The following is a 15,188-nucleotide window of genomic DNA, read 5'->3' as shown; positions in this document are numbered from 1 at the left end:
ATGCAGATGATTCCTTGGATCAAATCAGATTCAGCCCCGGATCTGCTGGCCACTTGCGAGCGGACGCTGCCACATGGAGAATCAGGCTAGACTCCGCTACATGTTGCTCACCGGGCGTCCTAGACCACCAGATTCTGCAGCGAGCGAGAACCCAAACAAGCGGGCTTTATGGGGTGTTTAATGGCTATGTATTCTCTAGCGACATATCGGGATCGTCGTAGCGACAAATATACATTCCTAACATCTTGGAAGCTGTTGAAGTACCTACCCAGCTAGATACACGGTTAGACATTTGCTCGCACACAAGCATCTTTGTTGCTGAACTAGATGGTGTTGAATAAATATACATATGGTACAGAGGAATAAGATTATGCTAACAGGATACTACAGCTCAGGTGGACTGAATCCTTGAGTGACTCGATGCCTGGGCCCAATAGTGTCAACAAACGTCCTGCCGCACATCACCAACAAACGCTCGGGTTGTCTGAACCAGCTTCAACATTGGGAGATGAGGCATGAGCTCGCAACTTTTTTTTGCTGATACTCCCCTCGCCACAGGTCGCAATATCGAAAGTCTCTAGCTCCTTGCTTAGAACTGGCCAAGACAATGCCTCCAGCCTTGGCCATTTGGAGTCAGAGGGTGATTCTGGGTTTGTGGCATGGCTACCAACCGTTCCTCATGCCGCTTCACGATCTCTGTCCGCGCTTTGGGATCAGGTGCCCTCAGGATAGTCTTCTTAGGGGTACTGGGACACTTTGAACTTCATTTGTTCCAGGGGCCACCAGCAAGTGCCACGAAACCAAGCCCATCAGTCACAGTATCATGACCATGCAGACTGCCTGGACCTGATACGATGGCATCTGTCCAAGAAGGTCCGAAACTCATCTTGATGTGTCTCTCATCAAAATGTGGGAGAGGCGATGTGCGGCATCAAAGAAAGGCATTTCGTGGCAAGCAATCGGGCAAGTGAGCTGAATATTGGTCAGGTTGGCCTCGTAGTGCCAATATAGCCCCTGGTAGAACATACTAGGCAGAGGTCGTCTACGGAAAAAATATCCGGAAATTTTGGTAGCGCGTGTCATGGTGTGAATCACTGAACTGATTCCAGGGAAGATCCTAGTGAGCAGCGTAGAGGGCTTTGCACATGTACTCATCTGGGCGAATCATATAGTTGGTGGCACACTGGACATGTCGACTTGTCAGCTCGCTACCTGAGAAATCAGACTTGTTAAACAATCCACCGCCAACAAACCTGGATCGAGCGGATGCCTGCCCCTATCGATGTCTGTGGACATGAGTTCCCTCAGTATGTCCATGATAGGAATCGTACACTTGCATCTATTGTGCATGACGATTACGATTCTTTGCACAGCATGCACTTTCCGTAAACCAAGAACGGCTTTCAAGTTCGAGTGCCAGCGAGTAGCTATATCCACTGAAGCCGCCGCAAGGCCTAATCATGACATGATCAAACATGAGAGTGTGAGCGACTGAGTCGGAGATACACCTCACCCATCGTTTGTCAAAGGCAGAATCATCTATGGCGCCTGCGGAGACCGTAGTTATTTTTTTTAACTTGGGTAACCAAAACGTCGTTCAGGATATGAAACATGCTACCAGTAAGAACAGCTGGAGAACACGGTCAAACCTGGTGAAGATATAATCTTTGCGAAGCAACATGTTTATTAGCACGGATTGACGAGCAGAAAAAGGTCGAGGGTAAGGAGTAGAAGGAAAGGCTCAGGGAAGGGGTGCGGGTAGGTGCTATATATCCTATTTTTCAGGCTAATGCTGCGTAGTCTGGAAACGCCATTTCATTGCCATATATTTCCCGATCTCCATTTCTACTGTTGCCGTTTGTGAGAAAATTACTACGGTGGCCGCCCCTAGTCCAGCTCTAATAGTGGCCACATGAATGTCATACTCAATGTGCGTAGCAGCGGGGTGAGAGGAGGAGTGAGACGGAAGGAAGCGCCAACCAGTATCAAAGTGTGAGTGCTTCTGGCACCCTTTCAAGTTTGCATCCGGAAATTCTTTGACAACAGTCGTGACATTTTGTCGCGTCCAAAAATGTCAGGTGGACCCTGAGGTCAGAAATGGGTGTTAATACACGTGCATTGCCGCGAGCGCAGGAGGTCCAGAAGGAATCCGCTGCAGTATTGTTTTCGCACACCTCTTCCCTGTGTCAGGTCGAGAAACAGGAGGGCTCAATTACATTAGAACAGCCACTACAAGTGAATGCAAATGCTTTCTAGCTAAAGCTCGTTCTGATAGAAAGAACTTGGTGTGTATGGACCCTTGGCCGGACAAATGTGCCCCTGGAAGCATTAGCGGCTAAAGCTAACGAGCTGATAACTCACACGGACCGCTGGACCCATCTGTCCCGCTTTGCTTGGAAACAATACCTGCTGGACAGCTGCCGTAGAACCTGAGCATAGTTATCTCTTGGCTTACACAACAGTGGTGTATTTTGAGCGCCTGTCGAAAAGCTAGCTGGCTCCTTAGCACACACAGTTATTAAATGGAAGGCGTACGAGCCAAATCAGGTCAGCGTGTAGTGAAGGCTATATAGAGGCTTTGGAAAAGCAAACTAGATGAAGATAGATGCAAGAAAAGACGGCAATAGTCCGTCTCTCCATGAGCTTTGCGCTGCTAACAAAAGAGCCATGCACATGGAACTTTGACCAGTTCACACTTGCCTTTGCCCAGGCAACCCTGATTTTCCTAGAAAGGATTGGCAATTGATTTCAAAGTCTTGTGCCAAAACCTGTTTTAGCTTGAGCAGTGTGCTAGTCACATCTTTTGCCTAGCCGCAAGCCTAGCACCGGTTCTTGCAGCAACTCTTGGGCATACGCAGAACAGAAAGCAATTCACATTTGAAAGCCATATCTCGTTAACAAAACGAGACGACCGTATTTCTCTTAGATCGCTTGAACTCTGTGTACCCTGAATATAGACTGGCTATATCTATGCCATCAGCCAAAAGCAGATTGTGAATAGCTCGTGTTAAACTGCTGTATTATTTTAAACCAGCACGCGAAGTGGTGCTAGTATTATCCACCTCGATTTGCTGGACATCAGCAAACGTCTCCAACAGAGACAGCTGACTAAACTTTGCCAATACAGAATAGTATTCGGTCGTAGTCTTGCCTTTCTTGTCCTTGCGCTTGGGAGTACCGAACAGAAGTCCGGAATAGCAGCAGCCGGGGAAAGTGCCGGCTTCTCCTTCTTCTTGGCTGACCATACCGGGACCAGGCTGTTGCCGAGCTTTTTGTCTATCCCCAAAACATTCGATCGGTACGCAGGCTGCTTGCCTATGGTCTGGACTGCTGCCTGGACTGACGAGAGTTCAGATATACTGGGGGCCGTCTCCTGCGTGTCTCCAATACACGCAGACAGACTTTGACGTGATCAAACACGGCAAAGGTCATAGTTGCGCTGCCCAGGTGGAACACTGGCACGTTTATCGGTAGCCTAACTGACAGCTTATCAGCTTCAGCCTCAAAATCAGTGCATCCGTCAATGGCAGTCTCCATGTCTCGCGGCTTGCCTGTTAGCACCGACAGCGGGATCTTGATGGCGCCTGACTTGTCTTTCAGATGAACTGGACCACGGATGCCGTATTTGGGCACGTAGACAATCAAGCCGTTCGTGCGTACTTCGGCCACAACACCATCTGCTACCAGGTACTCTTGCTGATCGATGATCTGGCTCACATACCGGCTCTGGAACAGCTCTGTCGACTCGCGCTGTGCAAACTTACTCTGGCGGTTCAGCTCGTTTAGTCGCTCAGTGGTATCGCCCACCCACTTTTGCGACCCAGCAGCCATGGGGTCCTCGCCCGACAAGGCAGCAACCAACTGCCGATGCACAACTATATCTGCATACCGGCGAATTGGCGACGTGAAGTGCGTGTAGTATTCGAGGGCCAAACCGTAGTGCGCAAACTGCGCTGGCTGTTGATCGCCAGTCGTGAAATACACGGCCTCCTGCATCGCCAATGTCGCCATCGACTTGGCCATAAAGATCATGTCAGGATCCGACGACTCTGCGGCCTTGACAATGCAGGCCAGTGACTCAGCTAGTGCCTTGTTCGACGAGCAGTCAATGTCAAACCCGCGGGACCGGGCTGCTTTGACTAGCCGCTCGAACCGCTCGGAACTCGGCGACGGATGCCGACGCAGTAGAGCAGACTTCGGAAATACCGAGTGGATTCGGCGGGCCACTGCTGCATTGGCAAACACCATGGCCTCCTCGATCACTCGGTGTATCTCAAGGCCAGCCTTTGGTGTCAGTTCGGTGATGGCGTGCGTTGCAGGGTCAAACGAGAACTTGACTTCGGTGCTCGCCAGTTCCAAAGCCCCCGCAGACCGTCGGCGCTCGCGCAACACGCGCATCGCAGTGGTCAGCTCGACAATGCTGGAGCGCAACTTTTCAGTCAGCGACTTGTTTACCAACTCGGGGGCACTTACGGCGCCATCCAGCAATGCCTGAGCCTGCTCATAGTACATTTCGCACGCCGAGCGAATCACAGTACGCCCAAACCAGGTATCGGTCACATTATAGTTGCTGTCCATCTGCCACACAACCGACATTGCGTACCGGTCGGCCCCACCGCGCAGTGAGCAGATGCGCTCGCTGAGCACTTCAGGGATCATATTGAAGCGGCGGTCGGCGAGGTACACGGTTGTACCACGCGCCTGCGCCTCAATGTCCGTGGCTGACCCAGGCACTACGAACTGTGACACGTCAGCAATGTGCACGCCCATTTCGAAACCTTGTTCAGTGCGCCGCATCGATATCGCATCGTCGATATCCTGGCTGCCCTTGGGGTCAATGCTAAAGATAAGCTGGTCGCGCAGGTCCCGCCTTCCAGCTACCTCCGCTGCATCCGGTTGCCACGGGGCTGTGGGCGAATCGACCGGCATCTCGCGCAAGCTGGCTTTGGAGAAGCTCAGTGCCGCTTGCGACACAGCGATCTGGCGCTCAACCAGGATCACGTCGATCTCCGTGTCCAGGTCACCAATCAGGCCCAGAGGGCGAACAAAATGGCCATGTGGGTACTGTGAGTCGGCAGGCCACCCATCGATGGCTACTACAAAGTACAGATCCGATATCACTGCCGCATCCATGTAATGGATCCGGATCTTGGGGACATGCGCATTTACCGGCACTGCCAGGTGCTGGGCGCCCCCAGCCTCGTCAAGCTGTAGTGTAGCCACATACATGCGCCACTTGCGCTCGGGCACGCACACCACCACGCCGCTCACAGGCTTTTCCGTGCCACTCGCTGGGGCCATTTCTTCGCCTGCATCAATGAGCTCGGCGGCCATTTCCTCGTCTGCATCGTCCTGGTCCTGGTCCTCCTCGCTGATGCCATCTGCGCCCAGCCCCGGAGTTTCTTCGGTCATGGCCAGCACCCGTACAACCACCGTGTCCCCATCCGCCGCCCGGTTGAGCGCCAGGCGTCCCGTGACGACAATGTCCGGTTTTCCTTCACGCTCAATCACACCCGATGGCTCCTTATCCTTGGAGCGGGTCATAGCGCAGCTTGCCACGCACCAGTGTGCCCATGCGCAGGCCCTCGGCAACCTCTTCGGGCGACCAGTAACTGGCATACCCCTGCTTGCTCTTGTTGGCCAGACGCAGCTGCGCAAACTCAACCGGATCCAGGGCTGAGATGTCCATGTCGGGTTTGTCGGCCGTGGCCTCAGTAACCGCAGAGTAGTGATCGAGGAGGGCCGGGTGGTACGTGGCGAGGAACTCGTCGAGATCCAGAACTCTGACACTGTCCGCTGCCCCCAAACGCCAAGTGGCCAGCCTATTTAGAAGCAGCACGCTCCCCCAATGGATTTCAGTAGAATGCGCTGGTGGTGGACGGCCATTGGCCGCAAAATGAGCGAGAAAAAAAGCAGCTGTGCACGCTTTTTCAAGGTCCGCTTCTAATTTGCGCTTTTTCCGTTGGGTTGCAAAACAGCTGACTTGCGTACCTTTCTCAGAGTGACCACAATGACGACAACGCTATAGTGCTGGGAAAACCACGCTGCCGCGCTGCGAACCGCCCGCATGTCGCGCACCGCCAGGGATTCGCCGTGCATCCTATCGATTTGGGTGCCTGCGAACACCTCATTGGCGAAAACTGCCGAGCCGCGCCTAGCATCAGTAGCAATCCGCCTGACATTGCGGATGGTTCTGGTGCGGTTGCGCCGATCAAGCGCCTCGATGACCGTCTGGCAAAAAACAAGATTGCGCAGCGAATCCTGCGACTCCAGCAGCTCAATGTACCTGCTCACCACGCTGCTGTCTGGAACCACCACGGGCAGCGTGCTGGTCAGCATGGGCAGGCCCGAGTCCCGCAGACTGGCGTTGCGGACGCAGCTGGTGCATTCCGAGATGCCGCATGGGATGTCGCGCCGGATGTACCGCTCAGTCACATTCTTCGTCATGCCGCGGCGCTTGGAGCGACGGAAGCCTATGTTCTCGGTGCGTGCGACAAGCATGGTGATGAAGGGAGGCAGATGATGTATGGCCCTTCACTTGTGTGCGTGTGTTTTTCAGGTACAGGAGCTCAGCCTGACACATTGCCAATCACTGTTTATGGAGCCGACGAAAGCCGACGTATGTGCGTGCATGGCCCGCATACGTGCCACAATGCGCAGGATGGGTGGGAGCCCCCTATGCCAAACCGGCCCGCCCCTTCATTCCCTGGCCCATGTGCGTGGATAGTCAAGGAAGGAAGACGAAAAAAAAAAAGCTCGCCATCAGCGCAAACCGGTGGGGAACACAAAAGAGCGACTCGTCGTGACGTACAAGCAGTGATACAATTGGCATGGGCTTGATTCCGGACAGCCGCCGCGTAGCCTGACCCTTCTCCGGAATTCTCCCAGCCGTCAGGCGGTTCCAGACCCCATCCTCACAACCCCCAAGATATTGTGCGGCCCAAAGCGACAGCAGAATTTTTCTTCCTCGTCCATGCACGCTCGGCAAGTGCACACCAGCCTGCAGCGTAGCCACGAATCCCCCTCCCCCCATCCTGTAGCGCGGGCAGTAGTGGATATAAAAGGACTACCGTCTTCCAGGTAGTGATGAAAAGTTTTTTCTCCTTGTATTTCGCCATACGCACAGCTCTCCTCCCCCTTCCTTTTCCAAAGTACACACTTTTTTTTACCTCCACCATGGTTGACCCTCGCAACACCTCCCGCCTCCAGTGGCTCGAGTCGCTTGACATCGCCAAGACGCCCGACCACGTCCGCAAGTCCTCCATCATCTGCACTCTGGGCCCCAAGACCCAGACCGTCGAGATGATCACTGAGCTGCGCAAGGCCGGTATGAACGTTGCCCGCATGAACTTCTCGCACGGCTCGCACGAGTTCCACGCCAAAACCATCGCCAACGTGCGCGCCTCGGAGAGCGCCCTCAAGGGTCGCCCCGTCGCCATCGCCCTGGACACCAAGGGCCCCGAGATCCGTACCGGTAACACCAAGGACGGCAAGGACATTCCCTTCAAGATCGGCCACGAGATGATCTTCTCGATGGACGAGAAGTACAAGGACGAGGGCAGCCTCGAGGTCCTGTATGTTGACTACGGGAACCTGCCCAAGGTTGTCACCCCCGGCCGCACCATCTACATGGACGACGGTATCATGGCCTTCGAGGTCCTTGAGATCATGGACAACGCCGTCAAGGTTGTTGCTCGCACCGACGGTGCCCTGTCGAGCCACAAGGGTGTCAACCTCCCGGGCTCGCCTGTCGACCTGCCCGCTCTGTCCGACAAGGACAAGGCCGATCTGAGCTTCGGTGTCGAGCAGGGTGTTGATATCATCTTCGCCTCGTTCATCCGTACCGCCCAGGACGTCATTGATATCCGCCAGCACCTCGGTGAGAAGGGCAAGCACATCAAGATCGTCGTCAAGATCGAGTCGACCCAGGGTGTCGAGAACTTTGACGCCATCCTCAAGGAGACCGACGGTGTCATGCTCGCCCGTGGTGACCTCGGTATCGAGATCCCGGCCGCCCAGGTCTTCATCGTCCAGAAGATGATCATGGCCAAGTGCAACGTTGCCGGCAAGCCCGTCATCTGCGCCACCCAGATGCTCGAGTCCATGACCTACAACCCCCGCCCCACCCGCGCTGAGGTCTCCGATGTCTCCAACGCCATCCTCGACGGCGCTGACTGTGTCATGCTTTCGGGCGAGACCGCCAAGGGTAACTACCCTCTGCACGCCGTGCGCATGATGTCCGACATCTCGCTCCTCGCCGAGTCGGCCTATCGCCTACCCGCCTCTGTTCAACGAGATCCGCGCCGCCACCAGCTACCCGATCACCACCACCGAGGCCACCTGCTCGTCGGCCGTCAACGCCGCTCTTGAGCAGGACGCCAAGGCGATCATCTGCATCACCACCACCGGTACCTCGGCCCGCCTGCTGTCCAAGTACCGCCCCTCGATCCCCATCCTGGTCGTCACCCGCGACTACCACACTGCCCGCCATGTCCACCTGTCGCGTGGCTGCTACCCGTTCCTGTACGAGAAGGACAAGCCCGAGGCCTCGGTCCAATGCCAGCGAGGCCCGCGACCAGTGGCAGGCCGATGTCGATGACCGCATCCAGTTCGCTATCGCCAACGCTCTTGACGCCGGTCTGCTCAAGAAGGACGATGTCGTCATCTCCATCCAGGGCTGGCGCGGTGGTGTCGGCAACACCAACACCATGCGCATCCTCCGCGCGTAAGCATCTTTTTGAGTCAAGCATCCCGCAAGGGTTTGACGGTTCCACCTCCCTTCCAGGAATTATCTCTTTATAGAAAGGTGTTTAATTTGTTCATATACTACTCCATCCGTTTACCACAGCCTTTTTGCAGTTTCCTTTACACTTGGCTGACCCATCTGCGTTCCTTTCTCCATCTGTAGAGACGTCGAGGACCCCGGTCTGCGGATCAGCAGCTCGATGGACAACCTGAAGCTCAGCGACGCATTCGTCGCGCCCGCAGGGTGTCAAGCACGGACTCAGCAGCGAGGCAAAGCAAGCTGCCGAGCCTGCACCAAAGCGCGCCGAGCACTGAGCCCACAAACTCACGTGAACCACCATATAAATACAATTGCACGGCATCCACCAATATATCCCGAAACAAACATATGGTGTGCGCAGCACATCGTGTACAGTTTCATGTCTGCTCAAACCAACACCTACATGTCAATCGACTCCAGCCAGTTGCGCTCGAGTCTGGCTGAGATCCAGGACGAGATCAAGCGTGTGTTTGCTGGAATCCGCGCCGGCAAAATCCTCGAGAGCTTCGACATCCTGAGCAAAGTCACCGATGCAGTTGTCGTCAGCTGCGAGGCTCTCGGACTCGCCACGGAAAAGCCCGTCATGGAGACCTTTGACCGCAAGGCATTCTGGCTGTTGCTGAACCGCTGCTGGCTGGTGTCGCTGCAGCACGTAACAGCCGCCAAGTCTGACGAAGACCGGTTACGTGAGGAGCATATCGTGCATCTGCAGCAGTCTGTTGTGCACTGGGGAGATGCGCTTGAAAAGGTACGGGCTGGTGGACTACGAGATGGGCTTCTGGGAATCGGACATCATGGACGCACTCGATAGAATCTTAAAGTCACTGCAGGAAAAATAGAGGAAAAAAACCATTTAGGAACGCAAAAACAAACCGGCCTAGCACCGCCAGCAGCAGCACGACCAGCATAACGAACACCTGGAAGTTGTCCTTGGTCCACTGCACCGCATCCTCCAGCGCCGTCGGCCACTGTTCCGGGATCGCAATCACTTGGCATGTCTCGTCAGGCTGACCCGCTGATCAAAAACTTGTCGTCCTTGTCAAACGCCAGCGCAGGTAATGGCAAAGCTGTGAGCAGCCGGGATCCGCACCAGCACACGCAGCGTGTGGGCATCGCAGATGCCAATCTGCAGCGAAGCTGTCGCAAATGCCAGCAGCCTGCCCTTGTTGCTCACTGCAAAGGTCGTGATCGCAGACCGGCAGACCGGGCGTGTCGTGATGCGCTGCCAGGTCTGGGTATTCCACATGGCAATATACGCCTGCTTGCGCGACCGCGTATTCAGTACCGTGTACAAAACGTCCTTCAGCATCACCGGCGTCTTCTGCTGCGCCTTGAACCCCATCAGCTGCTCCTTGGCACGGCCGAAGCGACTCGACCGGAACACTGCCTGCTCGCCAGACGTTGTGTGCGGCTTGTCGATGTTCTGCACCGAGCTGCCGTCCTTGGACGCCAGAACCTTCAACTCATGGTCCGTTGCCACCACCAGCCATTTGCCTGACGCATTGAAGTCCACGTCGTTGATTTCGCCCGACGCCTCGACAAACGGGAACGCGGGCTTCAGCGACGGGTACTCGACAACCGCCAGTGTGCCGTCCGATGAGCCGTTGGCTACCAGTCTGCCGTGCGGCTCAATCGCAATGGTCTTCTGGTAGTCCATGTCGTCAGTGCTCAGCATCGTCTTTGCTGCCTTGCCTGCCTGAATGCCCTTTTTGGCTAGCTTGAACACGCGGCAATTCGCATTCTCGCCCTTCTCTATCCGCTCCTTATCGACATTCACGCTGCTGACGATGGTCTTCTCCTTTGGGTGCACTGCTAGACACGTAGGCGCGTCCTCATTGCTGCTCAGGGTGATCGTGCTTACTTCATCCAGATCCTGCCTCTCCTTGTCCACCTTGTAGACAGAGAGCTTGTTCTTGACGCCCGACCCGCCAGGGCCGCCGCCACCGCCCAGCACAACCTCGTTTGAGGAGGTCACGCCAATGCAGCCCACAGGGAAGCCAATGTCGCATGTGAACCGATCCAAATTCGCTGGCATCTTTAAAGGGTGTATAAAAAATCGGAAAAAGCTAGGAGAAAAACATTGAACGAGAAGGTTGGCATTTTCGCTCTCGTCAGCCACGAGCAACTGTGGCTCTTTCCAGGTGCTTCGGTGGAGAATTACTGTTCGCTCAAGAACTTCTTGAGCTTCTCGACCGCCAGGAACCGGTGCGAGCATCGTGTTCTTCGTCTCATCCGACATCTCTGCGTAGGTCTCCGAGTGTCCCTCGGGCTCGAAGATCGGGTTCCATCCAAACACGCCTGGGCCTCTCGGCTCCACGATCCGTCCGTGGATGAACGCCCTCAAACAAAATCGGCTCATGCCCCGGCCCCTCGCAGTAGGCGACAGTGCAGACAGCGAACCCGGTCTTGTCCTCGAAACCCATCCAGCATCTTGTACAGGACCAGCGGGCTTCAGCTCCTTCAGGAACCACTTGATGTAGGGGCCGGGCAGGCCGTTCATCGCGTTGAACCCCAGGCCGACGTCCTCGGTGATCACAGGACCGCCGATAATGTTGGCTGCACGGCGGCACTTGGCAATGGCCACCTCCTGCGTTGAGCCCTGGATCTCCTCGAGATCCAAAGGGTTGTTCTCGAGGGCAACTGTGGTGGAGAGAAGCTCCTGCATCTCGCGCAGCTTGTTCTTATTGCCGGTGACGAATACGAGTTTGCGGAGCGACGACATTGTTGATACTGGTGCACGGCCGAGGAGGAAAGATGAAGAGGCCACAGTCGAGCAGAACCGCAGTCCGAGACATGGGCTGACCGGAGTAGATCGGTGACACAGATGTCCTGATTCCCAGTCTTGATCCCAGGATCCCGATCAAGGTATTGCAAGCCAACACTGGTCAGCCAACACTCTGAAGAAACCCCGTTGCTGGCACCAGGCTCATACCTCAACTCCACTCAACTCAGGTCAACTCAATTCACACACTTTCCATACCAGAATGTCCTCGCTCGCAGCCTATTCCAGCTTACTGGTAGCTGCAGTCACTGTCACATACATTGTGGTCGCTGGCACATACCGCGGCAGCCTGGCCGGCGTGCAGTCGGAAAAGCTGCCCTTCCAGAAAGAATGCGAGTCCATATGCAGTGCGGGCTCCAGTCGGCTGCGGCGCATCGCCATCCGTGTTATGAAGCAGGGCCCAATCCCGCAGCACGTGGCATTTATCATGGACGGAAACCGCCGGTTTGCGCGCAAAAACCATGTAGTCACCAGCGGCGGGCACAGGGCCGGATTCCACAAGCTCACTGACGTCCTTGAATGGTGCAATGATCTAGGTATCAAGCACGTCAGCGTATTTGCCTTTGCCATCAACAACTTTAAGCGGTCGACAGATGAGGTCACGGCCCTGATGGCGCTTGCCCGCGACAAGCTGCGCGTGTTGGCAGAGAAGAGCGATTTGGTCAAGAAGCACGGGTTGCGGATCCGTGTTGCTGGGTCCAAGGACATGCTCCCAGAGGACGTGCGCGAGTCGATTACGTTTGCCGAGGAGTCAACCAAGGACAATACGGGCATGACCCTAAACGTGTGCTTTCCATACTCGGCCACCGATGAAATTTCAACGGCTATCCGCACGCTCGTCGAGGATGTTGATAGTGGCAAGCTGATGGTGGCCGATGTCAGCGAAAAGTCTCTCGAGGAGCGGCTCCACATTCCTGGCCCTGAGCTCGATATCCTGGTGCGCACATCCGGCGAGATCCGTTTCAGCAACTACATGCTGTGGCAGTCGTCGAAGATGGCTTATCTGAAATTCGTCAATGCTTACTGGCCAGAATTTTCTCTTTGGCACATGCTCAGCATCTTGGTATCGTGGCAGCTCAGCCATGACCTCATTAAACAGCGCAAGGCACAGCGGCGAGATGTATCAGTGGGTTCGGGTGCATCTGCCGTGGTGTCAGACAGCGATACGTGACTGCAGTTAGAAGGAATTTGTTATTTTAAAATACAAGAAAGGGTTTTACGAAAACAGTGCTCAGTTGGCGGTAATGTCCATGGACGACTGAGGAGAGCTGGTGCCAGGCGTCAGCTTTGAGGCAGCACAGCTGGATATCGCTGTCGCACCTGTCTTCTCATCAAACGTCTTGCAGACGTTATACGGCGGCGAATAGAGGTGCAGGGAGACTGCCTTCCCTTGCAGCGACGGGTTTGCAATCCGGTGCAGGCCAATCTTGTCATGCATGTAAGGCGACGCTGTTCGTCTTGAGCGCCGCCGTCCGCTTGAGCCGCATCTCGTCGGTCGACTCGCGCGGCCAGGCAAACAGGTCCTCTTGCAGCTCGCCATCCAGCAGCTTCATCATACAGTGGCTGCCTGCATGGTCATGGATTGGGCTCGCCTGGCCCTCGCCCCACACAAGCACCAGGAGGTTGTACTTGCCGTTGCCGTCGTCAACCAGGTTGCGCGTGTAGCGCGTGCCTTCGTGGTACACAGCATACTGCGACCAGTCTGTGGCCTGGGAGACGTAGGACTGCATGAGCTTCTTGACTTGACGCACCCGGATGAGGTCGTCGCCCAGGCCATGTGGTCCCATCGTGATGTTGAGCTGCTTGACCAGGTCCTGCATAGTGTTGACGGAGGGACTGGATGACGGAGTAGTGGCTCTTGAAGACATGTCGGAAGAAGGTATAGTTGGTGGTAGCAGTGCAGTCTAATAATCTGGATAAATATAGTGTGAAAGTGTAAGTAGAAGAAAAGGAAGAGGTGGAATTCAACTGCCGGTCATTTATTTATAGGCGAAGCAGGTGGGAATTCTTTGGTGCTTCATAGCCTTCAGGGGGGTTTCAGGGGGTGAAAGGGGTGTGATAGGGGGAGCTGCTTTTTGCTCAGCCCCCTGAAAAAAATAAAGTGACAAAAAAGCGAGCGCATTGATCTGCCACTACACCCTTCTATTGGACAGCGCCTCCAACACTCTGCGAATTCCCCGCGCTAGAAAGCCGCAATAAAAAGCCCAACCGTCCCGCCGCATGGCGCTTTTCCAAAACGGCGCAGCGATAAGCCTTGACGCCTGAGGCATTACTGACCAAGGGCAAGCCCCCCTTCTATAGTGACCCACACCGTGCTGCTGAGCGAGCATTCCTTTGCGTCATCGTTTTGCAGCAGTGTTTATCTGTTCTCACGCATGGCTCCATGAGTGGTGTTATGCTCGGTACCACTGGTGTTCCTGGAGTTTGAGCAGCCTTCTGCAATCGATCTTTTGATTGCGTGATGCAAGGCTGCTTGAGCGATGAGCGGATTCCGAATCTAGCAGTGGTAATAATTGGCCATTGCATTACGCTAATCCTTGTTTTGACTGGTATGCCCTGCTTGGCATATGCTTCTAACAATCACGGCATATACCCTGTCCTGCTAACTCTTTGCAAGAGAGTTAATCTATGTAATCAAATCAATTTGAGTTCTGTCTCCTGTGGCAGCGATTGCAGCAATTCATGCACATGTGATTGCTGCTTCGGTTGTTTTTACAGCGATCATCGAGGGCATGCAATTTGTGTCTAACGCCAGAGCCGCTCTCCAGTTGCACCATCGCTCGTTGGTATGGTAAGCCCTGCCCGCTAGACATTTTGCACAACTATTCCAGCTTAAAAACTATTCTACACAGTAGCTATTAGAACCTGCAGCTATACTTTGGTGACTACCAGTTGCGCATAATGTTCCACTGTCAGTGTATTGAGCCGGTGCTTTGCTTGTCTGCTGACCAGCAAGTCCAGATGTCGCGGACTTTCTCAAGAGTCTCTGTGGGAATATTTTTTTGGATAGGTTAGAATGCTTACGACTTCGAACGAACATTCCTTCAGCCTTTGATGCTTGCTCTGAACAGGTTCGCATTGTGCCGTATATACAGTCGTTCTCTGCACCATCTCTCCATATCCATGTCGCCTTTGGTAGGATACAGAGAATGGGAATGGCTGTCCATCTATCTCGGAAATGCCCCAAAAACCTCGTTGGATGCTATGCTGATGCTGAGAAAATCATCATTGGCTTCCTTTCCAACTGACAAGAGGTGCGCGAAATCGCATCTCACATGATAATCAAACGCTGCCTGTGCTGTGCGCAATTCATGCGCTTAGTTGCGACAGCAACATGTATCTTGACTGTATTGAGGTATGGCGGGGGAGTGCCCAGAGAAGTCAGCCTCAGCTGGGATGGGTGGTCCGCTGCATAAAGGGAGGCGTAAACCAGCCGATTCCACAGGAGCGCGAATACAGCGTTGTGTCTGAATCACGCGAACGTCTGCGACAATGATCGAATGTGATTGCCATGTAATGAACCACTTGCCAAGAAGTTTCTCCACGGAAGAGAGAGTGCTATTGCGATTTGCAAAATAAGCCTGCGAGAAGCAGCTTCCCAACCGGTATGCATGTGCATGC

At 54.6% G+C, this 15,188-nt stretch overlaps 6 protein-coding genes across 6 annotated transcripts; 3 read left to right on the top strand and 3 right to left on the bottom strand.

The window, feature by feature from the left end:
• Nucleotides 1-2,986: 2,986 nt before the first annotated feature.
• DL89DRAFT_269176 (RNB-domain-containing protein) lies at nt 2,987-6,753 on the bottom strand. The gene is made up of 23 exons (XM_040888193.1): nt 5,984-6,753; nt 5,564-5,822; nt 5,257-5,529; nt 5,224-5,235; nt 5,098-5,199; nt 5,047-5,064; nt 4,973-5,007; nt 4,882-4,939; nt 4,735-4,851; nt 4,534-4,707; nt 4,456-4,497; nt 4,373-4,431; nt 4,196-4,345; nt 3,985-4,162; nt 3,859-3,957; nt 3,808-3,837; nt 3,765-3,777; nt 3,718-3,737; nt 3,612-3,696; nt 3,562-3,584; nt 3,361-3,531; nt 3,179-3,334; nt 2,987-3,155 (listed from the first exon to the last, which is right to left on the bottom strand). The coding sequence occupies exons 1-23, from the start codon at nt 6,499-6,501 to the stop codon at nt 3,021-3,023; spliced, it is 2,727 nt and encodes a 908-aa protein (XP_040741882.1). The 5' UTR covers nt 6,502-6,753; the 3' UTR covers nt 2,987-3,020.
• A 423-nt stretch (nt 6,754-7,176) lies between these two features.
• On the top strand, nt 7,177-8,729 carry DL89DRAFT_275531 (pyruvate kinase; the record flags this gene model as incomplete). Its single annotated transcript, XM_040889320.1, has 3 exons — nt 7,177-8,237; nt 8,263-8,551; nt 8,580-8,729. The coding sequence occupies 3 exons, from the start codon at nt 7,177-7,179 to the stop codon at nt 8,727-8,729; spliced, it is 1,500 nt and encodes a 499-aa protein (XP_040741881.1).
• A 435-nt stretch (nt 8,730-9,164) lies between these two features.
• Nucleotides 9,165-9,596, top strand: DL89DRAFT_259253 (uncharacterized protein; the record flags this gene model as incomplete). Its single annotated transcript, XM_040885675.1, has 1 exon — nt 9,165-9,596. The coding sequence occupies one exon, from the start codon at nt 9,165-9,167 to the stop codon at nt 9,594-9,596; it is 432 nt and encodes a 143-aa protein (XP_040741880.1).
• Nucleotides 9,597-9,824: 228 nt separating this feature from the next.
• On the bottom strand, nt 9,825-10,820 carry DL89DRAFT_225275 (WD40 repeat-like protein; the record flags this gene model as incomplete). Its single annotated transcript, XM_040884744.1, has 1 exon — nt 9,825-10,820. One exon carries the CDS (start codon nt 10,818-10,820, stop codon nt 9,825-9,827), a length of 996 nt encoding a protein of 331 aa, XP_040741879.1.
• A 1,135-nt stretch (nt 10,821-11,955) lies between these two features.
• Nucleotides 11,956-12,738, top strand: DL89DRAFT_275530 (dehydrodolichyl diphosphate synthase; the record flags this gene model as incomplete). Its single annotated transcript, XM_040889319.1, has 1 exon — nt 11,956-12,738. The coding sequence occupies one exon, from the start codon at nt 11,956-11,958 to the stop codon at nt 12,736-12,738; it is 783 nt and encodes a 260-aa protein (XP_040741878.1).
• Nucleotides 12,739-12,798: 60 nt separating this feature from the next.
• Nucleotides 12,799-13,435, bottom strand: DL89DRAFT_294546 (cysteine dioxygenase type I; the record flags this gene model as incomplete). The annotated part of the gene is made up of 2 exons (XM_040890528.1): nt 12,799-12,993; nt 13,016-13,435. 2 exons carry the CDS (start codon nt 13,433-13,435, stop codon nt 12,799-12,801), a joined length of 615 nt encoding a protein of 204 aa, XP_040741877.1.
• Between the last annotated feature and the right edge of the window lie 1,753 nt (nt 13,436-15,188).

The sequence above is a fragment of the Linderina pennispora genome (assembly GCF_002104995.1).
Source record: "Linderina pennispora strain ATCC 12442 chromosome Unknown DL89scaffold_11, whole genome shotgun sequence".
In the NCBI taxonomy this organism is placed as follows: Eukaryota; Fungi; Kickxellomycota; class Kickxellomycetes; order Kickxellales; family Kickxellaceae; genus Linderina; species Linderina pennispora.
Note: the sequence above shows the minus strand (reverse complement) of the source record. Positions and strands in the feature narration are given on the sequence as shown.

Bases quoted from the DNA above. Each gene is read 5' to 3' on its own strand.
- DL89DRAFT_269176 (XM_040888193.1), bottom strand. From the start codon at position 6,501: ATGCTTGTCGCACGCACCGAGAACATAGGCTTCCGTCGCTCCAAGCGC. The intron at 4,708-4,734 runs GTGCCTGGGTCA...ACGGACATTGAG, and splicing joins CTGACGTGTCACAGTTCGTA to GCGCAGGCGCGTGGTACAAC. The intron at 3,335-3,360 runs GTATATCTGAAC...TCGTCAGTCCAG, and splicing joins CACGCAGGAGACGGCCCCCA to GCAGCAGTCCAGACCATAGG.